Source organism: Oncorhynchus mykiss, chromosome 15, assembly GCF_013265735.2.
Source record: "Oncorhynchus mykiss isolate Arlee chromosome 15, USDA_OmykA_1.1, whole genome shotgun sequence".
NCBI classification, from domain to species: domain Eukaryota; kingdom Metazoa; phylum Chordata; class Actinopteri; order Salmoniformes; family Salmonidae; genus Oncorhynchus; species Oncorhynchus mykiss.
The window spans coordinates 64,518,002-64,544,063 of NC_048579.1; the positions used below are offsets into that span (position 1 = coordinate 64,518,002).

The 26,062-nt window shown below is 42.4% G+C and overlaps 1 protein-coding gene across 3 annotated transcripts in view; it reads right to left on the reverse strand.

Moving 5' to 3' along the window:
- LOC110499867 (voltage-dependent calcium channel subunit alpha-2/delta-1) overlaps positions 1–26,062 on the reverse strand; it is a 154,587-nt gene that overhangs the window by 36,086 nt on the left and 92,439 nt on the right. For all 3 annotated transcript variants that reach the window (XM_036944954.1, XM_036944953.1, XM_036944952.1), the window contains exons 7-18: positions 25,047–25,178; positions 21,318–21,387; positions 20,931–20,981; positions 17,309–17,408; positions 14,951–15,109; positions 13,722–13,832; positions 13,049–13,127; positions 12,601–12,650; positions 12,255–12,344; positions 3,068–3,148; positions 1,894–1,977; positions 1,722–1,796 (exon numbers count right to left, since the gene is read on the reverse strand). In XM_036944954.1, the coding sequence (XP_036800849.1) occupies positions 1,722–1,796; positions 1,894–1,977; positions 3,068–3,148; positions 12,255–12,344; positions 12,601–12,650; positions 13,049–13,127; positions 13,722–13,832; positions 14,951–15,109; positions 17,309–17,408; positions 20,931–20,981; positions 21,318–21,387; positions 25,047–25,178 (1,082 nt within the window). The remainder of the gene's footprint in view (positions 1–1,721; positions 1,797–1,893; positions 1,978–3,067; positions 3,149–12,254; positions 12,345–12,600; positions 12,651–13,048; positions 13,128–13,721; positions 13,833–14,950; positions 15,110–17,308; positions 17,409–20,930; positions 20,982–21,317; positions 21,388–25,046; positions 25,179–26,062) is intronic.

Here is a 26,062-nt window from a genome sequence, read left to right on the forward strand (position 1 = left end):
AACAGTCTTTAGAAATGGTATAATACCTAACTCAGATGGACCCCTAGTGCTTCACACACATAGTAGTATATCACTCAGAGGGACCCCTAGTGCTTCACACACAGGCATTCACACACACAGGCACTCACAAATTGGTTGATGTTTTTCCTTTGAGTAATGAGGAAGTAGCCCTGTTCAGAACGAGGGTCGAGTGAAGTGTGTTGTTGTTTGTTAGAGTCGTGTGACATGAAAGCACGCTCCACTTTGTTTTCATCCGGTATTGAACGCAGTTTATCCCGTCTTAAATGTGAGTGATTATTTACGTTAAAAAATACCTAAAGTTGTATTAGGAAAGTTGTGTGAAATGTTTGGACAAAGATTACAGGTAACTTGTGAGATATTTTGTAGTCATGTTGCGTGAGTTGGAACCAGTGTTTTTCTGGATCAAATGCACCAAATAAATGGACATTTTGGATATATAATGACGGAATTAATCGAACAAAAGGACCATTTGTCATGTTTATGGGACATATTGGAGTGCCAACAGAAGAAGCTCGTCAAAGGCATGAATTATATCTTTATTTCTGAGTTTTGTGTCGCGCCTGGCGGGTTGAATTATGATTGTCTGTGTTTGTTTGATGGAGTGCTATCCTCAGATAATTGTATGGTTTGCTTTCGCTGTAAAGCCTTTTTGAAATCTGACACGTTGGCTGGATTAACAACAAGTGTAACTTTAATTTGGTGTATTGCATGTGTGATTTCATGAAAGTTTAATATTTCTAGTAATTTAATTTGAATTTGGTGCTCTGCCATTTCACTGGATGTTGTCAAATCGATCCTGTTAAAGGGATTTGATCCCTAAGAAGTTTTAAGGGCTTGTAAGTAAGCATTTCACTGTAAGGTCTGGCTCATATTGTATTTGGCGCCGGTACCTTATTATTATCTATCCTGATGCCTAGTCACTTTACCCTGGCTTCATGTACATATCTAACTCAAATACCTCGTACCTCTGCACATTGATCTGGTACTGGTACTCCCTGTATATAGCTCCACATTGATCTGGTACTGGTACTCGCTGTATATAGCTCCACATTGATCTGGTACTGGTACTCCCTGTATATAGCTCCACATTGGTCTGGTACTGGTACTCCCTGTTTATAGTTCTACATTGATCTGGTACTGGTACACAAGAATGGAGCTATATACAGGCAGTACCAGATCAATGTGGAGCTATATATATATATATATATATATATTTAATTTGACCTTTATAAGTCAGTTAATATCACCAAACCACAGCATTCATCTGAAGTCTTTACCCATACTTGTGTATTTACTTAATGCACAGTAATGATGTTTTGATACAAGAACACCAGTGACATATTTCCTCAGGGCAGTTTACGGGAAAGCTGTGAGGCGGACATTACACTAAAGACTGATGTGAAACACATGGCTACGTGGGCGTAAGCTCCATGTTCTCCCTGTGTTTGTTGTGTGGAAATCATGAAGTGTCCCTCGCAAACCTTCTCTACACAAACCCATATGGTGACCTTTTCCGAGATAGCTTTGTTTGGCTAGCTTCCCCTAGTGCTAAGTGTGGCTAGGCTACCTAGGCTACACTAGGGTAATGTTATGCTAGGCTAACGGTAGGCTAACGCCAGGCTGCTAAATCTTAAAGGAACAGATGAGTGTTGTAGTTTTGTGTGTGTGTGTGTGTGTGTGTGTGTGTGTGTGTACTGTACCTTTGGGCAGAGGTTGGGATGCAGCAAGACGTAACCGTTGGGGTCAATGGCAAAGTAATAACCATTTGGTCCAAACTACAAGAGATAGAAAGAGACAGGATAGTTAGTGTGTGTGTCGATGGTATTGATGGTGTTCTGGATACTGTGTAGCACACAGGCGAGCGTGTCTTACTGTAAATCTCGGTGTTAATCTTTTGATGTCGTCCAGAGACACATCGATAGCCATCACTCCCAGGATCAGCTGGTTTTGGGGCCTCTGTGAGAAAAAACAAACAAGGAAAGCATTATATAGTACCTCACTCAGACGGACCCCTAGTGCTTCACACACACAGTAGTATATCACTCAGAGGGACCCTTAGTGCTTCACACACAGGCATTCACAAAAACAATTTAACTCCGATGACTCAAGTCCCTTGGCGACTTTAAAAAACATTTCCAAAGTAAAGAGCACAGTGGAGATAAAACATGTCCTTTAGAAATCCTTGTTGTTACTGTGACTCATTAACGAGTCATTCTCAGCCTGGCTTTAGTCATTACAGGTCCATCAAACACCATCCATGTATTGATACGTAGGCTATGTGTGCTGTGTTTAAAGGTATGTAGATCTGTTCTTGAGCTGATCTTGTCCACTAATTGTCTATATGTTTTGTGTGGATCCCAGCAAGAGTAGCTGAGGCTTTCACAACAACTAATGAGGATCCTACTAAAATACCGAAATACCAAATAGCATGATCTTGACGCAGTTAGCTACTGTTATCAGATGTCGTTGCTTCCTGTGGCACAGAGTGGGCAGGCTTTGAAGAGTGACACTATAAAATGGCTGACAAGTACCTCAACAAGGAGATAGTAGAGGAAGAAAGGACCCACATCGTAATCGACTGCCGAGCAGACAAGGTAAAAATCTGTCGTTCTGCCCCTGAGCAAGGCAGTTAACCCACTGTTCCCAGTCCTGTGGTGTGACCCAGTGTTCAGTTCTGGAGGTGAACCTGGCTGAGAGATCATCAACGCCCTGCTTCTGGGACATACTACTGTGCAAATCAAACACACTTCTGAAAGCTCATTGCGGGAATGCAAGTAAATTAGTAAGTAAGCAAGTAAGCAGTCAGCCAGCCAGTCAGTCAGTCAGTCAGTCAACCAGCCAGTCAGTCAGTTAGTCAACCAGCCAGCCAGTCAGTCAGTCAGTCAACCAGTCCGTCAACCAGTCAGTCAACCAGCCAGTCAGCCAGCCAGTCAACCAACCAGTCAGTCAACCAGCCAGCCAGTCAACCAGCCAGCCAGCCATCCAGCCAGTCAACCAGCCAGCCAGTCAACCAGCCAGCCATCCAGCCAGTCAGTCAGCGCTGTACCTGTAGTCCCCTCTCTTTGTCAGCTTTGGTGTTGGTCTTGTTGAAGACTGGAAGTGTTCCTGTGATCACCAGACCCAGCTCCTGTCAACCAGATCACATGTATTTTCAGTCCGTCTCCTTTAGAACAGCATGTCAACACCCCTACTGGTCTTATCAGACTGATAACAACAGGTATAATATGCACCAGTTGAGGCTGGTGGGGGGAGCTATAGGAAGATGGGCTTGTTGTAATGGCGGCAATGGAATCAATGGAACGGAGACAAACATGTGGTTTCAATATGTTTGATGCGTTTAATACCGTTCCATTGAATCCATTCCTGCCATTACAATGAGCCCATCCTCCTATAACTCCTCCCACCAGCCTCCTCTGCTATGCATTCTCTATGCACATGTACTGTATACTGGTGTAGGTTGTGTTCATGTACTATAGTCTATAGGTAAGAATAGTACTTGAAATGAAATAGTAGCCTGGTCCCATATCTGTTTGTGTTGTAAACTCAAGCACAAGCAGATATGAGAACAGGCTAATGTACTAGCCCTGTGGAGCAAGACCACAAGGCAGATTATAGTGAGAGTCCATAATACTAACTTTCCATTGGTGTCAGAGAGGGTAATTAATGACGCAAATACACTTTCCAATACAAACACCAGCTACCTAGTTATAAATACAAATAGCAGAAATAATGGGAAGCTGTGCAGGGTAGTATTTACAGTGTGAATTTGGGGACAACAAGGCTTACACAGGGTGTCAGGCTGTTGACTATGGTAAGTGTAGATACTGTATTATAAACTTGCTATGTGTGTCAGAGTGCAACTAGTGACGCAAACACCCTTTTAATACAAACACCAGCTGTCTAGATCTAAAAGTAGCTCCTATCAAAGTCAAGCGGCGTCCTGACTTAAACAGTGGATAAGGGATGAAAGTGCATCCGATAGAGAAAACGTCACGTTTCCATGTTCAATCATATAACATTGTTTACTATGGAATGAGAAAGAAAGAAAGACTCAAAATGACACGTCTTTGCAGGTAACCAGACACAGGGCCATGTGGTGTGCCGCTTTGCTTGTGTGTGTGTGTGAGAGAACACACAGTGGGCCGCTATTGTGACGTGTGGCTGGAGAAGCATCTGTTTCCAGTAATGAGGTGGACAGCCTCCATCACCACAACAGGGAAGACACCATCTCTCTAGTGCGTCTGGATGGTCTTCATGGTGTTATGTGTGCTTGCTGGAAATGTGCGATGACCTCTGAATCTGTAATCAGATTTCCTTATTGCACTGAGACTGTGTCATGCTGTTGGATTTGACACTATACATCCATCTTGCTATGTCTCCCACTTCACATTATATACTAAACAAAAATATATGTGTGTATGGCGTTGTGTGGGCGAGCGGTTTGCTGATGTCAACGTTGTGTGGGCGAGCGGTTTGCTGATGTCAACGTTGTGTGGGCGAGCGGTTTGCTGATGTCAACGTTGTGTGGGCGAGCGGTTTGCTGATGTCAACGTTGTGTGGGCGAGCGGTTTGCTGATGTCAACGTTGTGTGGGCGAGCGGTTTGCTGATGTCAACGTTGTGTGGGCGAGCGGTTTGCTGATGTCAACGTTGTGCGGGCGAGCGGTTTGCTGATGTCAACGTTGTGTGGGCGAGCGGTTTGCTGATGTCAACGTTGTGTGAACAGAGTGCCCCATGGTGGCTGTGGGGTTATAGTATGGGCAGGCATAAACTTCGGACAACGAACACAATTGCATTTTATCGATGGCAATTTGAATGCACAGAGATAACGTGACGAGATCCTGAGGCCCATTGTCGTGCCATTCATTCACACCATCACCTCCTGTTTCAGCATAATAATGCACAGCCCCATATTGCAAAGATCTGTGCACGATTCCTGGAAGCTGAACATTTCCCAGGTCTTCCATGGCCTGCATACTTACCAGACATGTCACCCATTGAGCATGTTTGGGATGCTCTGGATTGATGTGTACGACAGCGTGTTCCTGTTCCCGCCAATATCCAGCAGCTTCGCACAGCCATTGAAGAGGAGTGGGACAACATTCCACAGGCCACAATTAACAGCCTGTTCAACTCTATGTGAAGGAGATGTGTCGCGCACTGCATGAGGCAGATGGTGGTCACACCAGATACTGACTCGTTTCTGAACCACGCCCCTACCTTTTTTTAAGGTACAGTATCTGTGACCAACAGATGCATATCTGTTTTCCCAGTCATGTGAAATCCATAGATTAGGGCCTAATGAATTTGATTTTCTTATATGAACTGTAACTCAGTAAAATCTTTGAACTTGGTGCATGTCGCGTTTATATTTTTGTTCAGTATGAATATTGTTCTGAAGTCAACGTACCACCGTGTGTGCTGGGTTGTTTCTGACTTGGCTCCGCTGCTGTTCAACATAAATCAATACTGGCTGATTTATATTACACATATATTTTGACAGCTTGTTTCAGTGCACTGGGTCCTTGCCTTATCTACTGTTGAAGTTCATACAAAACTTGAACTTGATATGAGCTATTTCTAGAACCAGAAAGTGTGTGTTCATGTAAAATATGAACTCAATACGTGAATATTGAACTAGATATCTGGTGTTTGTATTGGAAAATTGTATTTGCGTCACTAGTTGGACTCTCGGACACCCTTAGCAAGTTTATATACAGTATGTGCATTAACCATAGTCAACAGTGTCTTGGCTGGTGGTACTGTAGTATTGGGAAGTACATTTTCTTCACTATTAGAAGCCTTTGACACCCAAGTTTGTATTAGTTCTACCCTCCAGTGTTGGGGTAAAGTTGTACAAATATGTACAAATATTGAATTCCAATTAAATTCCAAAAGATGTAAATGTTTTTACATTTCCAATTCAATTCCACTAAAAAAGTACAAATATTCCAATTACATAACTTGAAAAAATGTCATTCAAATTCATTTCAAAGTAAATTCTCTACGAGTGAATTCAAGAATTGAATTGGAATTTCAGTTTAAATTGGAAATTACCCCAATTCTGGTACAGTTTAATGTAAACTTGATCCCAACCCTGGTACACTTTAATGTAAACTTGATCCCAACCCTGGTACACTTTAATGTAAACTTGATTCCAACCCTGGTACACTTTAATGTAAACTTGATCCCAACCCTGGTACAGTTTAATGTAAACTTGATTCCAACCCTGGTACACTTTAATGTAAACTTGATTCCAACCCTGGTACACTTTAATGTAAACTTGATCCCAACCCTGGTACACTTTAATGTAAACTTGATTCCAACCCTGGTACACTTTAATGTAAACTTGATCCCAACCCTGGTACAGTTTAATGTAAACTTGATCCCAACCCTGGTACACTTTAATGTAAACTTGATTCCAACCCTGGTACACTTTAATGTAAACTTGATCCCAACCCTGGTACACTTTAATGTAAACTTGATTCCAACCTTGGTACACTTTAATGTAAACTTGATCCCAACCCTGGTACACTTTAATATAAACTTGATTCCAACCTTGGTACAGTTTAATGTAAACTTGATCCCAACCCTGGTACAGTTTAATATAAACTTGATTCCAACCCTGGTACACTTTAATGAAAACTTGATTCCAACCCTGGTACAGTTTAATGTAAACTTGATCCCAACCCTGGTACACTTTAATGTAAACTTGATCCCAACCCTGGTACACTTTAATATAAACTTGATTCCAACCTTGGTACAGTTTAATGTAAACTTGATCCCAACCCTGGTACAGTTTAATATAAACTTGATTCCAACCCTGGTACACTTTAATGTAAACTTGATTCCAACCCTGGTACACTTTAATGTAAACTTGATTCCAACCCTGGTACACTTTAATGTAAACTTGATCCCAACCCTGGTACACTTTAATGTAAACTTGATTCCAACCCTGGTACACTTTAATGTAAACTTGATCCCAACCCTGGTACAGTTTAATGTAAACTTGATCCCAACCCTGGTACACTTTAATGTAAACTTGATTCCAACCCTGGTACACTTTAATGTAAACTTGATCCCAACCCTGGTACACTTTAATGTAAACTTGATTCCAACCTTGGTACACTTTAATGTAAACTTGATCCCAACCCTGGTACACTTTAATATAAACTTGATTCCAACCTTGGTACAGTTTAATGTAAACTTGATCCCAACCCTGGTACAGTTTAATATAAACTTGATTCCAACCCTGGTACACTTTAATGCAAACTTGATTCCAACCCTGGTACAGTTTAATGTAAACTTGATCCCAACCCTGGTACACTTTAATGTAAACTTGATCCCAACCCTGGTACACTTTAATATAAACTTGATTCCAACCTTGGTACAGTTTAATGTAAACTTGATCCCAACCCTGGTACAGTTTAATATAAACTTGATTCCAACCCTGGTACACTTTAATGTAAACTTGATTCCAACCCTGGTACAGTTTAATGTAAACTTGATCCCAACCCTGGTACACTTTAATGTAAACTTGATCCCAACCCTGGTACACTTTAATATAAACTTGATCCCAACCCTGGTACACTTTAATGTAAACTTGATTCCAACCCTGGTACAGTTTAATGTAAACTTGATTCCAACCCTGGTACACTTTAATGTAAACTTGATTCCAACCCTGGTACAGTTTAATGTAAACTTGATCCCAACCCTGGTACAGTTTAATGTAAACTTGATTCCAACCCTGGTACAGTTTAATGTAAACTTGATCCCAACCCTGGTACAGTTTAATGTAAACTTGATCCCAACCCTGGTACACTTTAATATAAACTTGATCCCAACCCTGGTACACTTTAATGTAAACTTGATTCCAACCCTGGTACACTTTAATATAAACTTGATCCCAACCCTGGTACACTTTAATGTAAACTTGATTCCAACCCTGGTACACTTTAATGTAAACTTGATTCCAACCCTGGTACACTTTAATGTAAACTTGATTCCAACCCTGGTACAGTTTAATGTAAACTTGATCCCAACCCTGGTACACTTTAATGTAAACTTGATCCCAACCCTGGTACACTTTAATGTAAACTTGATCCCAACCCTGGTACAGTTTAATGTAAACTTGATTCCAACCCTGGTACACTTTAATGTAAACTCGATCCCAACTTTGGTACACTTTAAAAACCCAATAATGTTATGGGTCCATCAGACAAAAACATGAACACAACACAAGGGTTAATGAATAGTGTAATAGTGTAAAAGTGTACTGCAGGATTTGTTTTGAACCATTTGAACCTGTATTGCTATATTTCCTGTATAGCTAGTCTGTCTGAACAGTGACAGCCTGTATTCCTATATTTCCTGTATAGCTAGGCTGTCTGAACAGTGACAGCCTGTATTCCTATATTTCCTGTATAGCTAGGCTGTCTGAACAGTGACAGCCTGTATTCCTATATTTCCTGTATAGCTAGGCTGTCTGAACAGTGACAGCCTGTATTCCTATATTTCCTGTATAGCTAGGCTGTCTGAACAGTGACAGCCTGTATTCCTATATTTCCTGTATAGCTAGGCTGTCTGAACAGTGACAGCCTGTATTCCTATATTTCCTGTATAGCTAGGCTGTCTGAACAGTGACAGCCTGTATTCCTATATTTCCTGTATAGCTAGGCTGTCTGAACAGTGACAGCCTGTATTCCTATATTTCCTGTATAGCTAGGCTGTCTGAACAGTGACAGCCTGTATTCCTATATTTCCTGTATAGCTAGGCTGTCTGAACAGTGACAGCCTGTATTGCTATATTTCCTGTATAGCTAGGCTGTCTGAACAGTGACAGCCTGTATTCCTATATTTCCTGTATAGCTAGGCTGTCTGAACAGTGACAGCCTGTATTCCTATATTTCCTGTATAGCTAGGCTGTCTGAACAGTGACAGCCTGTATTCCTATATTTCCTGTATAGCTAGGCTGTCTGAACAGTGACAGCCTGTATTCCTATATTTCCTGTATAGCTAGGCTGTCTGAACAGTGACAGCCTGTATTGCTATATTTCCTGTATAGCTAGGCTGTCTGAACAGTGACAGCCTGTATTCCTATATTTCCTGTATAGCTAGGCTGTCTGAACAGTGACAGCCTGTATTCCTATATTTCCTGTATAGCTAGGCTGTCTGAACAGTGACAGCCTGTATTCCTATATTTCCTGTATAGCTAGGCTGTCTGAACAGTGACAGCCTGTATTCCTATATTTCCTGTATAGCTAGGCTGTCTGAACAGTGACAGCCTGTATTCCTATATTTTCTGTATAGCTAGGCTGTCTGAACAGTGACAGCCTGTATTCCTATATTTCCTGTATAGCTAGGCTGTCTGAACAGTGACAGCCTGTATTCCTATATTTCCTGTATAGCTAGGCTGTCTGAACAGTGACAGCCTGTATTGCTATATTTCCTGTATAGCTAGGCTGTCTGAACAGTGACAGCCTGTATTCCTATATTTCCTGTATAGCTAGGCTGTCTGAACAGTGACAGCCTGTATTCCTATATTTCCTGTATAGCTAGGCTGTCTGAACAGTGACAGCCTGTATTCCTATATTTCCTGTATAGCTAGGCTGTCTGAACAGTGACAGCCTGTATTCCTATATTTCCTGTATAGCTAGGCTGTCTGAACAGTGACAGCCTGTATTCCTATATTTCCTGTATAGCTAGGCTGTCTGAACAGTGACAGCCTGTATTCCTATATTTCCTGTATAGCTAGGCTGTCTGAACAGTGACAGCCTGTATTCCTATATTTCCTGTATAGCTAGGCTGTCTGAACAGTGACAGCCTGTATTCCTATATTTCCTGTATAGCTAGGCTGTCTGAACAGTGACAGCCTGTATTCCTATATTTCCTGTATAGCTAGGCTGTCTGAACAGTGACAGCCTGTATTCCTATATTTCCTGTATAGCTAGGCTGTCTGAACAGTGACAGCCTGTATTGCTATATTTCCTGTATAGCTAGGCTGTCTGAACAGTGACAGCCTGTATTCCTATATTTCCTGTATAGCTAGGCTGTCTGAACAGTGACAGCCTGTATTCCTATATTTCCTGTATAGCTAGGCTGTCTGAACAGTGACAGCCTGTATTCCTATATTTCCTGTATAGCTAGGCTGTCTGAACAGTGACAGCCTGTATTCCTATATTTCCTGTATAGCTAGGCTGTCTGAACAGTGACAGCCTGTATTGCTATATTTCCTGTATAGCTAGGCTGTCTGAACAGTGACAGCCTGTATTCCTATATTTCCTGTATAGCTAGGCTGTCTGAACAGTGACAGCCTGTATTCCTATATTTCCTGTATAGCTAGGCTGTCTGAACAGTGACAGCCTGTATTCCTATATTTCCTGTATAGCTAGGCTGTCTGAACAGTGACAGCCTGTATTCCTATATTTCCTGTATAGCTAGGCTGTCTGAACAGTGACAGCCTGTATTCCTATATTTTCTGTATAGCTAGGCTGTCTGAACAGTGACAGCCTGTATTCCTATATTTCCTGTATAGCTAGGCTGTCTGAACAGTGACAGCCTGTATTCCTATATTTCCTGTATAGCTAGGCTGTCTGAACAGTGACAGCCTGTATTGCTATATTTCCTGTATAGCTAGGCTGTCTGAACAGTGACAGCCTGTATTCCTATATTTCCTGTATAGCTAGGCTGTCTGAACAGTGACAGCCTGTATTCCTATATTTCCTGTATAGCTAGGCTGTCTGAACAGTGACAGCCTGTATTCCTATATTTCCTGTATAGCTAGGCTGTCTGAACAGTGACAGCCTGTATTCCTATATTTCCTGTATAGCTAGGCTGTCTGAACAGTGACAGCCTGTATTCCTATATTTCCTGTATAGCTAGGCTGTCTGAACAGTGACAGCCTGTATTCCTATATTTCCTGTATAGCTAGGCTGTCTGAACAGTGACAGCCTGTATTCCTATATTTCCTGTATAGCTAGGCTGTCTGAACAGTGACAGCCTGTATTGCTATATTTCCTGTATAGCTAGGCTGTCTGAACAGTGACAGCCTGTATTCCTATATTTCCTGTAGAGCTAGTCTGTCTGAACAGTGACAGCCTGTATTGCTATATTTCCTGTATAGCTAGGCTGTCTGAACAGTGACAGCCTGTATTCCTATATTTCCTGTATAGCTAGGCTGTCTGAACAGTGACAGCCTGTATTCCTATATTTCCTGTATAGCTAGTCTGTCTGAACAGTGACAGCCTGTATTCCTATATTTCCTGTATAGCTAGGCTGTCTGAACAGTGACAGCCTGTATTCCTATATTTCCTGTATAGCTAGGCTGTCTGAACAGTGACAGCCTGTATTCCTATATTTCCTGTATAGCTAGGCTGTCTGAACAGTGACAGCCTGTATTCCTATATTTCCTGTATAGCTAGTCTGTCTGAACAGTGACAGCCTGTATTGCTATATTTCCTGTATAGCTAGGCTGTCTGAACAGTGACAGCCTGTATTCCTATATTTCCTGTATAGCTAGGCTGTCTGAACAGTGACAGCCTGTATTCCTATATTTCCTGTATAGCTAGGCTGTCTGAACAGTGACAGCCTGTATTCCTATATTTCCTGTATAGCTAGGCTGTCTGAACAGTGACAGCCTGTATTCCTATATTTCCTGTATAGCTAGTCTGTCTGAACAGTGACAGCCTGTATTCCTATATTTCCTGTATAGCTAGGCTGTCTGAACAGTGACAGCCTGTATTCCTATATTTCCTGTATAGCTAGGCTGTCTGAACAGTGACAGCCTGTATTCCTATATTTCCTGTATAGCTAGGCTGTCTGAACAGTGACAGCCTGTATTCCTATATTTCCTGTATAGCTAGGCTGTCTGAACAGTGACAGGATTAGCCTGAAAGTCTGAGGGAATTGAATTTGAGTTGGAATTTGTGGAATTGTTGGGGACAATATTGAATTAGGGAATTTGGAATTGAAAGGAATTGAATTATCTCTGAATTCAAAGACTGACCTGTATTTTGAATTTAATTCAATGGAATTTACAGGGAGAGAATTGAACTGGAATTGCATCTGTGGAATTGACTCCAATCCTGAAGTGTAAACACTTCACCCATCTTCACTGTAACCATCCAGAATACAACTTCACACTATTTCTGACACTGTGCTGTAACTATATTCACACCACTGCTGTTGGTTCATATTTGATCCCCCGTTCAATATTGTATCAGTTGGTGTAACGTACCAGTGCGTCCTGGTAAACGTTGGTCCATTGAACCTGCTTGGCCTTGTTGTTTGCTTTGACCATGGGCCTTCCCAGTACATCCAGATACTCCTGTTGTGTGTGAGAGAGGAATCAGACCAAACCAATGAGACAATCACTACTGTGCATTGAATAGCATGACTATATAGAGAGGTGTACCATATGACCACAAGAGGGCATAAGACACAAACTCGAAAGAACTGTAGAAACGCTGTATTGCATTATTACAACGTGCCAGATTTACTGAACATTTGCACCAAAGCAAGGTTTGCCTATTATAGTTGAGTTTAGACTTCAGTGTTTTAAGATCTATTTGATTACTGTTTACCTGAGTGTTGATCCTGATAGCACCGATGGACGGGATTTCATAATAGTACCCTGGAACACAGGTATTTCACCTTTACACGTCATAACTTACAATATAACACACCAGGACACAGTATGGCAGACTTGGGCTCTGATTGAATCCCATGACAATGCATCCTTGTTCTCTTCCTGGAAGTAGTCACTTATCTGACATGGTCTGGTCCTACTGTAAAAGCATTAGGGTGGACACATTGCTTTCCCTCATCTAATCATATCAGATAGGTAGGAAGGAGGTAGTATTCAGGCAGGGCCGTGACATATGTGTGTTTGACATGGTCTGGTCCTACTGTAAAAGCATTAGGGTGGACACATTGCTTTCCCTCATCTAATCATATCAGATAGGTAGGAAGGAGGTAGTATTCAGGCAGGGCCGTGACGTATGTGTGTTTGCGCGTGTGTGTGTTCTGTACCTTTGTTGGTGCAGGCCATCCACTGGATTGGTCCTTTGTCATAGTTGTGTTGGCCCACTGAGAACGTGAATATCCGCACCTAAAGGGTCAACATAGGATCAAGGGTCATAAATAGATGTAACATGTCTGTATCTGTGTACAGTATGTTTCAGTGTATGCATATGACTTGTATATCTCTACAGTATATATATGTTGGTGTGTATTATCTAGCAAGAGATGGGAACACTAGTCCACCCGTTGCCCTGGGATTTCTACACTCTGCTTACCAAACACATTTACACAGTATACGTCCGATTATGAACAAATATACACACCTCAGGAGGCTGGTGAAGGGAGGACGGCTCATAATAATGACTGGAATGGAGTGACTGTAATGGTATCAGACACAAGGAAAATATGTATTTGATGTGTTCGAATACCATTCCATGGATTCTGCTCCAGCCATTACCATGAGTCCGTCCTCCCCAATTAAGGTGCAACCAGCCCCCTGTGATACACACATCTGTATCATTGAGTAATTGAAGCGCTTTGATTTATGCACGACAGAATGCATCCTGTAGCAGCTCCTCTGATGGAGATTTTCCCCAGGATCATGTAAACTACCCACAGAACCTCCTCTTCCTGAGGGTTCCTTATGTCTGTGTGTAGGAGACGTCTCTATCTCTCAACCAACCTTTTTGTCAGCGTTATACTTCTGGAAGATCTCCTGGGCCCTCTCCTCTCCTCCGTCAGTGAACAGCATGATGATCTTGTTACACAACGCCCTGCCCTGGGTCACGTTCAACTAGAGAGACAGAGAGGGGAATGACGGAGGGGGGATAGAAAGAGTGGCGAGAGGAGGGGGGGAGTGGGGACACAGAGAGAGAAGTGGGTTTACAGAGAGAGAAAGAGAGAGAGGACGAGTAGGGACACAGAGACGGGGGGGGGGGGGGGTTTGGGGGTGAGAGGAAACAACACAACATACATTTTATGTCATTTAAATGACTAAATCACAGTGATTAGGTTTACGGTGTACTGTGTGTTTACAAACCATCAGAAAATAAATCAGTTGTTGAAAGATCATTTTATTGTGTCTTGAACCACTATTTCCCCAGGTCTTGTATTTGTTGTACTCAAACTATTTGACCTTTAGGATGGGACAATGAAGATTTATTGAATTGAAAAGGTCAGACCTGGACAAACCATTCCCAATTAAATCCACTTATTTTACTTTCAATAAACTTAACTCTAAGAGTGTTGACCTTCCTTTTTACAAATCATTTAATTTCATTTATGAATGTGGGCACCCTATCAACATAAGGTTTGATAGAAAAGGTTTAATGTATCGCCATCAGAGTCCTATTTATAAGGAACCAAATGGAGGAAAACGGACTGAAACAGGGAGAGAGACTGCCTGAATTTGTCCAATAACAAACGTTTTGCTACGGTGTGCCCAAATGAATTACGACCCAAGTGATTGAAACAAATGGAAGAGTGAAATGTCCAAAATCACCAGCAGATGGCGAAACGTGACAACAATAACAGGTGGTCTCCTCTGGGGCGATTACTAGTACTATAGCTAGTGTTTCCATTTTTATTCTCATCATTTAAGATAATCTAATGTCTCCATTTCATCGAGTTACATCAACCACGTGGGCTAATGAAAAACAGGGAAAACACAGGGGACACAAAGTGGAAAAATACAAGGGATATGTTTAATGTTTTGTAGACACACAGACCATGCCTCTCTCCCTGCCTCTTCTTTTCCTCTCGCTTTCTCGCTCAATCTCTTGAACACACTCACACACGCCACACCACAGTCCCTCCTAACTGACACTAAACCTCATGCACACACACATGCACGTGAATACATCCAAACACATCAAACTATAGCACACACACACACACACTCTCATCCCCTACCGATGAGAGCTGCTCGAAGGCCAACTCGAAGCCGCCTTTATAGTTGGTGATGCCCTTGGCTGAGATGTTCCGCACAGCGTCCTTCAGGAACCTCTTGTTCCTCACGTTGGCCTGTACCAGGTTCTGAAAGCACGCTGCCTTCATCGCTTTATCATTAAACTGTACCAGACAGATAGACAGAGGGAGGGGGGGGGGGGGGGGGGGGAGTTGTTGAATTATCATTGAACTGTACCAGACAGATAGACAGAGGGAGGGGGGGGGGGAAGTTGTTGAATTATCATTGAACTGTACCAGACAGATAGACAGAGGGAGGGGGGGGGGGGAGTTGTTGAATTATCATTGAACTGTACCAGACAGATAGACAGAGGGAGGGGTGTTGTTGAATTATCATTGAACTGTACCAGACAGATAGACAGAGGGAGGGGTGTTGTTGAATTATAATTGAACTGTACCAGACAGATAGACAGAGGGAGGGGTGTTGTTGAATTATCATTGAACTGTACCAGACAGATAGACAGAGGGAGGGGGGAGATGAGTTGTTGAAATATCATTGAACTGTACCAGACAGATAGACAGAAGGGGGGGGGGGGGGGTTGTTGAATTATCATTGAACTGTACCAGACAGATAGACAGAGGGAGGGTGGGGGGGGGGGGGGGGATGAGTTGTTGAATTATCATCGAACTGAGTGAGAGAGTGAGAGACAGAAAGAGAAATAGAAAAGTCACCCACTGAGACAGAGGATGAGCCATACATATACGTTCCTACACACCCACACACACGACAGGGAATAAGGCTCTTTCTTTTAAAGCATTGATGTTTGGTACAGGCTGTGGTTAGAAATACTAATATTAGTCATTTCAAATGGGAAGTGATATCATTCTGTCCACATTTACATACACAAAAAAAGTTGACTGCTACAGACACTCCAGCTACAGAGATCACTGCTACAGACACTCCAGCTACAGAGATCACTGCTACACACACTCCAGTTAGAGATCACTGCTACAGACACTCCAGTTACAGAGATAACTGCTACAGACACTCCAGCTACAGAGATCACTGCTACACACACTCCAGTTACAGAGATCACTGCTACAGACACTCCAGTTACAGAAATCACTGCTACAGACACTCCAGTTACAGAGATCACTGCTACAGACACTCCAGTTACAGAGATCACTGCTACAGACACTCCAGTTACAGAGATCACTGCTACAGACACTCCAGTTACAGAGATCACTGCTACACACACTCCAGTTACAGAGATCACTGCTACAGACACTCCAGTTACAGAGATCACTGCTACAGACACTCCAGTTAGAGATAACTGCTACAGACACTCCAGTTACAGAGATGACTGCTACAGACACTCCAGTTACAGAGATCACTGCTACAGACACTCCAGTTACAGAGATCACTGCTACAGACACTCCAGTTACAGAGATAACTGCTACAGACACTCCAGTTACAGAGATCACTGCTACACGCACTCCAGTGCACAAACGACCGCTACAGTCACGCACCACAGCAAACAAAGGTGTCTACTTCTCCATCTGTGTGTGTGTGTGTGTGTGTGTGTGTGTGTGTGTGTGTGTGTGTGTGTGTGTGTGTGTGTAGCACACGGAGACTGAGAAATTAGTCACTGTCACGTTTCAAACATCTAGGTTGGGAGGGGTCTGTGGGGACAATGATATTAGCATCGCCATCTGTACAACCAGTCTCTCTCTAACACACACACACACACACACACACACACACACACACACACACACACACACACACACACACACGTGTGTGTATTCAAGCCCATATCTGATTAAAGACATACAAATCCATCCAGATCACTTTAACCAAAAGGCCAGAAACCAGCCTAAACCCCCAAACAGCAAGCAATGCAGATGTAGAAGCTCGGTGGCCAAGAAAAACTCCCTAGAAAGGCAGGAACGTAGGAGGAAACCTAGAGAGGAACCAGGTTCTGAGGGGTGGCCAGTCCTCTTCTGGCTGTGCCGATAGAGATAAGAGTACATGGCCATTAAGTCCAGATCGTTCTTCAAGATGTTCAAACGTTCATAGATGACCAGCAGGGTCAAATAATAATCACAGTGGTTGTAGAGGGTGCAACAGGTCAGCACCTCAAGAGTAAATGTCAGTTGGCTTTTCATTCCAAGAACCCATTCCTCAAACACAATAACGACTAGCACAAAGTCATTGCATTCGTCCTATATTATAATGGGTAAACATCACAGTCATTCCATTTGTCCTATAATTACAATGGGTAAAGATCACAGTCATTCCATTTGTCCGATAAATAGCCTATGTGTAAAGACCACGTTCTGCCAACTGCCTTGGATACTCACATAGACCACATTGACGTAGTCATCGTCAGACAGGGTCTCCAGCATCTCGTTGACAGAGGTGTGGATTAGCTTGAGGGTGAGACCAGAGACACTGCCACTCCTACGGACAGACGTTATAACCTGTTATTACATACCTATGACTGTGTTATTACGTGCCTGTTACTATAATGTAATGGGAAAATAACCATGAAAAACAGTCATTGTCTGGTCTGGAGGTGTGGATCAGTTTGAGCGTTAACTCAGACACCTACAGGAAGGAGAGAAAGGGCGTTAAGTACCACAGGAGCAGGTTATTACCCGATGCTACACATCTAGGACTGTGTTATCCAGACAAATATGTGTTTGTTTGTTCTGGATTTAACTTGAACTGGGTTGCTTCCTTCAGCCAAGAGCTAAAATAGTCTGTTGTTGTATTTCTCTTGTTTGTGTGGAGGATATTTCAATTGAATATCTCTTCGATGAACACATCTATATCCGCAGCAGAGTAATGAGCAAGGGGAATCAGACCACACAAACAACAAATGTATCTGACTCAACCAACACCACCATACTGTAATTCATATTTAGCACTAGGCCTAAGTGTGGTGCCGTCATTACATATGCAATAAGACCACTAACTAGCCTGTTAGCATTCAGGGGCCCAGAAAGACATTGCCCTTTAAATTTGCCACGGCTGAAGCTATAAAACTAACATTGAGTGTGATGAAGTGGGAGACATGAGTCGTGTGCTAAATGGTGTGCTACCCTATTCCCCATACAGTGCACTACTTTTGACTAGCGCCGTATGGGACTCTGGTCAAAAGTAGTGCACTATAGGGAATAGGGTGCCATTTGGGACACATGCAGAGACAAAGAGGCATTAAAACAACCACAGGCTGCGTGACTACTAGGCTTTTAGCTAACACTAATAGGCTCTCTAGATATAGGCCTATTAGTCATTAGGCTAACCCAGCAGTGGACTTAAAGCGCTATCACCATGCCTCGTCTAGCCGACGCTAACGCTACATGAAAGGCTAACATTAGCATAGAGTGAGTCACTTTAACTCTGACATTTCGTGTTGTCGTAGCGACGTCGAGAATTGGACATTTAATGATATAGGCCTACACTTGAACATAGCACCACTCAAGTTAAAATTGGATGTGAGAGAAGTTGAGAGCAGATGGTCTGTATATAAATACATGGCTTAATTGGTTGCAGGTAAAGACAAAATGCACAGAATGGAAAAAAGGAGGAGTGAAGGGTTGTTTCTTTTATACTCCTTCTGCTCGGCATCCCCACGACGGCAGCAGCACGGCTTTGATGTTGAAATAGCCTGTCAATCAGGCCCGCCAATTATCTACCTCGCGTCAAGAGCAAAGGGGGGGCGAAATTGATTTTTCATGTATATATTTTTTATTGGTCTCATTTAGGTGCTGGCGCGGTGCCAGCCTTTCCATTCCAGGCACAGCCGGTTAATCAGGGTGCGTCGCGGTGGCAGGGGCTTTACCCATCTAGTATAGACAAATCGTTTCAGTTCCATGACAACCAAAAAAACTCCCTGTAGGCAATTCTCATTAGCACATAATAAGATGATACAGTTATGTATGTTATGTACAGTATACAGCAGGGATTTGCTGATGAACTAGATAACCATGACATTGATAGCCTAGTGTGTAGTTCATACAATAGCATATAGTGGTTTGATTAAAGATGCACTATGTAGAAATCGCTCCCCCATTTCCTGGTTGTTAAAATTGTAATAGTTTGCCTAATTTCTATTTAGGTGACAAAACAAGCAAGTCTAGTGTAGAGAATCATTATACCATCTAAACCGCTGAGAAATATCTTTCACATAACCCAAAATATATTGTATTTTCTACTGTTTGAAGTTGATGTACCGCTTCTTAGACTTGCTTTCAATGAGAATGACAAATCAATAACTCTATGTGAATCTGGGTTGGGTCCCCCAAAAAGTGACATCTTTCAGCTTTAAGAGAAAGTAGTCTGGCTGTCTTGCTCTACGTTTCCAAGTTTCCACGTGATTTCTGATGTACTTTACATTAAATAGCCATATACCCAGGGAGTATTTGTGGGAGTTTATAGGGACTCTTGTAACTGCCTTGTATCAGGTGTGTAAAGCAGGCTACAGGTAGTAGCAGCACTTACACAACCACTGTCACTTTAGTTTTACATGAAAACGAATAAGTGAGTTCCTAAATGTTGGCACACCATTACGACACCTACAGGATTTCCCCATTTTTCAACAGACAATTCCTATTGTCGTATTGTTTTATTTTTTTGTCCAAAATAATGAAAATTGTGTACTTATTAGCTTGATCCAACGTTGTTTCATTTCTTTTTAAATTTTTATTTAACCTTTATATTATAACTAGGCAAGTCAGTTAAGAACAAATTCTTATTTACAACGACGGCTTACCCCGGCCAAGCCCGGATGACACTGGGCCAATTGTGTGCTGCCCTATGGGACTCCCAATCACGGCCGGTTGTGATAAAGCCTGGAATCGAACCAGGGTCTTAGACCCTATGTGTAAGGTCTGTGTAATACTAACCACTGACTGGAATCCACTTTGAATAAGATTACTAAAATATAAAAATGTCAACAAAAGTGTAATTGTGGTTGAGAATTCTTAGGTGTAAACTACAGTTCAAAAGTTTGGGATCACTTAGAAACTGTTTTGAAAGAACTAGAAGGCCAGCATCCCGGAGTCGCCTCGTCACTGTTGACGTGGAGACTGGTGTTTTGCGAATGAATCTGCCAATGAGGACTTGTGAGGCGTCTGTTTCCCAAACTAGACAATCTAATATACTTGTCCTCTTGCTCAATTGTGCCTCCCACTCCTCTTTCTATTCTGGTTGGATCCAGTTTGCGCTGTTCTGTGAAGGGAGTAGTACACAGCGTTGTACGAGATCTTCAGTTTCTTGGCAATTTCTCTCATGGAATAGCCTTCATTTGTCAGAACAAGAATAGACTGACGAGTTTCAGAAGAAAGGTTATTTGTTTCTGGCCATTTTGAGCCTGTAAACAAACCCACAAATGCTGATGCTTCAGATACTCAACTATTCTAAAGAAGGACGGTTTTATTGCTTCTTTAATCAGCACAACAGTTTTCAGCTGTGCTAAAATAATTGCAAAAGGGTTTTATAATGATCATTCAGCCTTTTAAAATGATAAACTTGGATTAGCTAACACAACGTGCCGTTGGAACACAGGAGTGATGGTTGCTGATAATGGGCCTCTGTATGCCTATGTAGATATTCCATTTAAAAGAATTCAAAACATAAAAATAAATTACAACATTAACATGGTCTACATTGCATTTCTGATCAATTTGATGTTAATTTAATGGACAAAAAAATGGCTTTTCTTTCAAAAACAAGGACATTTCTAAGTGACCCCAAACTTTTGAACGGTAGTGTACATTCACAGCAAAACAAATGATGGTTTCGCTATAGTTCATGACGTATTCTATTTCCTCAGTCTCTCCAAGTTATGAGAGTGCTGATGCAGCTCTAAGCTCATTACAGGCTGGTGGGTGGGGGGGAAGTCAGAACTTGTTTTTATGACTGGTCATGAAATGGATTCTGACTGTAAATATGAATCACAAAAAGAGAGTCACTCACGCATCCACTAGGATCAGCATGTCCTTAGGAGACGCCGCCCCCTGAATGTACCTGGTAAACAAACAGGCAAATAAATACAGTGGTGAAAAACCACGTGAGACGTTTACCTCGTGTCTAATGATTCCACCAAATACACCAACAGAAAAAACATTGTCAAAAGCAGGCTGACTTTTAAATGTCAATTGTAAAGTAACAGGGTTATGCATCTTAGTGTGTGTGTGTGTGTGTGTGTGTACATATTTGTGTGTGTTTCTCAAACAGTGTTTAATATGGGGACCAAAAAGCTAGGTTCAAGCAGGGCAGGTAATGTTCGTTCTGAGAAACACTTGGAGAGTTGGAGAACGAGGAGACAAAGGAGACAGGCGGCGACTCAATGCCTCCACTCACCACGGTCGCCGCCGGACGTCGTAGAGGTCAATCTTATTGGGCGTTTTTCGCGAGTCCATCCAAGGGGATGCTGGGAACAAAGATAATTTAAATCAAATCAAGCTTTATTTAAAGTGCATTTGAAAAGACAACACACTTCACAGTAAAAGCATAATGCTTCATTCCAGACAGAGACTACTAACCAGCTGAATGTTACATCATAACAGTTTGACTTTAAACACTGCATCGTATATTCAACTCACTTGTATTATAAATGTGGTTTTACAGACGTGTTGAATAGGTTTTATGTACACATTTTAATAGAATGCTTCTGAAATGCACATTGTTATATTTGGTAACACGTTTCATTTTCCTTGACTTCAACACCATTCGCTGCATTGAACGGATGTGGGTGGAGCCATGTCTACCTAAGGGTGCAAATGAAAAACACCCACAAAAGCTCTAAAGAAGGCCTTAAGGCTGACACATAAAGCTTAACAACAGCAGTGATACTAGCAAGAGCAGTGTGCAGGTTTCTTCTTTATTCTCAACTTAAACTTACTTGAATCCCAGTTTAACTTACTACCACAAAGAGTGAATAGATTGCTTTAGCACACACTTAATACCGTTTCAGCTGATGTTATTATATTCAACAAATCTGAAATACAGTACCAGTCAAAAGTTTGGACACACCTACTCAAGGGTTTTTCTTTATTTGTACTATTTTCTACATTGTAGAATAATAGTGAAGACATCAGCACTATCAAATAACACATATGGAATCATGTAGTAACCAAAAAAAGTGCTAAACAAGTCAAAATATATTTTATATTTTAGATTCTTCAAAGTAGCCACCGTTTGCCTTGATGACAGCTTTGCACACTCTTGGCATTCTCTCAGCCATCTTCATGAGGTAGTCACCTGGAATGCATTTCAATTAACAGTTAAAAGTTAATTTGTGGAATGTCTTTCCTTCTTAATGTGTTTGAGCCAATCAGTTGTGTTGTGACAAGGTAGGGGTGGTATAGAGAAGATAGCCTTATTTGGTAAAAGACCAAGTTCATATTATGGCAAGAACAGCTCAAATAAGCAAAGAGAAGTGACAGTCCATCATTCATTTAAGATATGAAGGTCAGTCAATGCGGAAAATGTCATGAATTGTTAAAGTTTCTTCAAGTGCAGTCGCAAAAACCATCAAGCGCTATGATGAAACTGGCTCTTATAAGGAACGCCACAGGAAAGGAAGACCCAGAGTTACCTCTGCTGCAGAGGATAAGTTCATTAGAGTTAAATGTACCTTATATTTCAGCCCAAATAAATGCTCCACAGAGTTCAAGTAACAGACACATCTCAACATGAACTTTTCAGAGGAGATTGCATGAATCAGGCCTTCATGATCGAATTGTTGCAAAGAAACCACTACTAAAGGACACCAATAATAAGAAGAGACTTGCTTGGGCCAAGAAACACAAGCAATGGACATGAGACTGGTGGAAATATGTCCTTTGGTCTGAGGAGTCCAAATTTGAGATTTTTGGTTCCAACCGTCAAATCTCCCATTCCTCTCAAAAAGTTTAGTAAAAACTGTTGCGCAGAAACTCACTGCCTTCCTGAAGACTAACAATGTATACGAAACGCTTCAGTCTGGTTTTAGACCCCACCATAGCACTGAGACTGCACTCGTGAAGGTGGTAAATGACCTTTTAATGTCGTCAGACCAAGGCTCTGCATCTGTCCTCGTGCTCCTAGACCTTAGTGCTGCTTTTGATACCATCGATCACCACATTCTTTTGGAGAGGAAACCCACATTGGAAACCCACATTAGTCTACACGGACAAGTTGTAGCCTGGTTAAGATCTTACTTCAGTTAGTGCTAAACACGGCTGCTAGAATCCTGACTAGAACCAAAATATTTGATCATATTACTCCAGTGCTAGCCTCCCTACACTGGCTTCCTGTTAAGGCCCGGGTTGATTTCAAGGTTCTACTGCTAACCTACAAAGCATTACATGGGCTTGCTCCTACCTACCTTTGCGATTTGGTCCTGCCATACATACCTACACGTACGGTACGGTCACAAGACGCAGGACACCTTACTGTGGCTTTCTCCTATAGAGCTCCATTTTTATGGAATGGTCTGCCTACCCATGTGAGTGACGCAAAATCGGTCTCAACCTTTTAGTCTTTATTGAAGACTCATCTCTTCAGTAGGTCCTATGATTGAGTGTAGTCTGGCCCAGGAGTGTGAAGGTGAACGGAAAGGCACTGGAGCAACGAACCGCCCTTGTTGTCTCTGCCTGGCCGGTTCCCCTCTCTCCCCTGGGATTCTCTGCCTCTAACCCCATTACAGGGGCTGAGTCACTGGCTTACTGGTGATCTTCCATGCCGTCCCTAGGAGGGGTGCGTCACTTGAGTGGTTTGAGTCACTGACGTGATCTTTCTGTCCGGGTTGGCGCTCCCCCTTGGGTTGTGCCGTGGCGGAGATCTTTGTGGGCTATACTCGGCCTTGTCTCAGGATGGTAAGTTGCTGGTTGAAGATATCCCGCTAGTGGTGTGGGGGCTGTGCTTTGGCAAAGTGGGTGGGTTTATATCCTGCCAGTTTGGCCCTGTCCGGGGGTATCGTCGGGTGGGGCCACAGTGTCTCCTGTCCCCTCCTGTCTCAGCCTCCAGTATTTATGAGTCGGGGGGCCAGTCTGTTATATCTGGAGTATTTCTCCTGTCTTATCCGGTGTTCTGTGTGAATTTAAGTATGCTCTCTCTAATTCTCTTTCTCTCTCTCTTTCCTTCTTTATTTTTTTCTTTCTTTCTCTCTCTCGGAGGACCTGAGCCCTAGGACCATGCCTCAGGACTACCTGGCCTGATGACTCCTTGTTGTCCCCAGTCCACCTGGCTGTGCTGCTGCTCCAGTTTCAATTGCTCTGACTGCGGCTATGGAATCCTGACCTGTTCACCGGACATGCTACCTGTCTCAGACCTGCTGTTTTCAACTCTCTAGAGACAGCAAGAGCGGTAGAGATACTCTGAATGATCGGCTATGAAAAGCCAACTGACATTTACTCCTGGGGTGCTGACTTATTGCACCCTCGACAACAACTGTGATTATTATTATTTGACCATGCTGGTCATCTATGAACATTTGAACATCTTGGTCTGTTATAATCTCCACCCGGCACAGCCAGAAGAGGACTGGCCAATGACCTGGAACACACCTCCAGGCTGTGTAAGGGATATTTGACCAAGGAGAGTGATGGAGTGCTGCATCAGATGAACTCTTGAATGAGTAGATGTCCAAACTTTTAACTGGTACTGTATATTTTTAAAAAACGTTCTACATTAACAATTTTCACAAAGTGCTTTTCAGGTCGGTCATGTCAGAGGTAGGGCATAAGGAGGCTATTGATGGCTGTCCCCGTGTCCTTGTCCCCGTCTCTGTCCCCGTCCCTGTGTCACAAGCCCATAGCTACCCAGGCCTTGGTGACAAACACAGGGATCGCCGTGACTCACTGTTTTCCCAACCTCCGCGTGTGTGTGAGAGAGTGCTCTATTGTGTGTGTGTGTGTGTGTGTGTGTGTGTGAGTGTGTGAGAGTGAGAGAGTGAACTTTCTCTCTCTTTCTGTGTATTTTTTCAGTGTGTGTGAGTGCTGAGTAAATACAACGTGACAAAGTGGCCCAGCGCATTACGTCTCCATCAATAGCCACTTTAAGGTCATGGGCTGAGGGCGTAAGCCAATTGGCTGGCTGGCTACTCACCTGGGAAGTAGCGAGCCAATCCGGTGGCGCTGCCAAACACCTGCCACAGTAGAGTAGGATCCTCTTCCTTGTTCTTTCTAAACACGGCCTCTAATGCGTCTGTCCAGTTCAGCTCATTCAGCACAATGGTGGCTGTGGGATAGACAAACACATACGCATACACACACATTATTATTCACATAACAGAGTTAAAGGCCCACTCTGTGATATTTACAACTGTTTTTGATCATTTGACTTAAACAACTCATTTTCTAAGGGGACTTCCTTTGAGGTGACGGATTGGTATACAAGACACATAACAACATGATTTAACTCAAAATTATGTACAGAAATCCTATTGACCCAATAGATGAGTATTCCCAGAGAGAGAGAGCCAAAGCGAGAGGTTTCACTCCCATCAAAATCTGTCCACGTGGGAAAACAGTGGTCCTGGCTTAACTGCTCCAGGAAGAACAAGGTGCTTAGCTGTATTGGATGGGGAGAAGCATTTCAACATTCTTTGCAGAAATTAAACTAAAGTACTGTATACAGTGTATTGGGTACGGTACCACACTCTCAGGTTATTCATAAATATCTATTAAATACGTACACACTGAGTCTACTATCTCACAGAAAGGACAAAGATAATAAATTACCACAAACACATAAAGGTGAGTAGAGAGATGAACATTGATAGTTATGTTGAAGATGAACTTTACCGTGTTTATTGTATGCTAAACTTTTTATCCTTTTGTAATAGGATTATGTTATTTGGTAACGCCATGTATCAAGATTGGCTAGTATCTGCCATTAACGCAATGATGGCAACTCTAATGCTAAAACTAAAACTACAGCTAACCCATTACATTGCTTAACTCTCAGATGCCAGTTCTCCATTGTCTGTAGAGTATGAATTTTTAGTGTGCGCGCACACACACACACACACACACACACAAAAAAAAAAAAATCATACTCTACAAACAATGGAGAACTGTCATCTGAGAGTTCAGCAATGTAATGGGTTAACTTCCATGAGG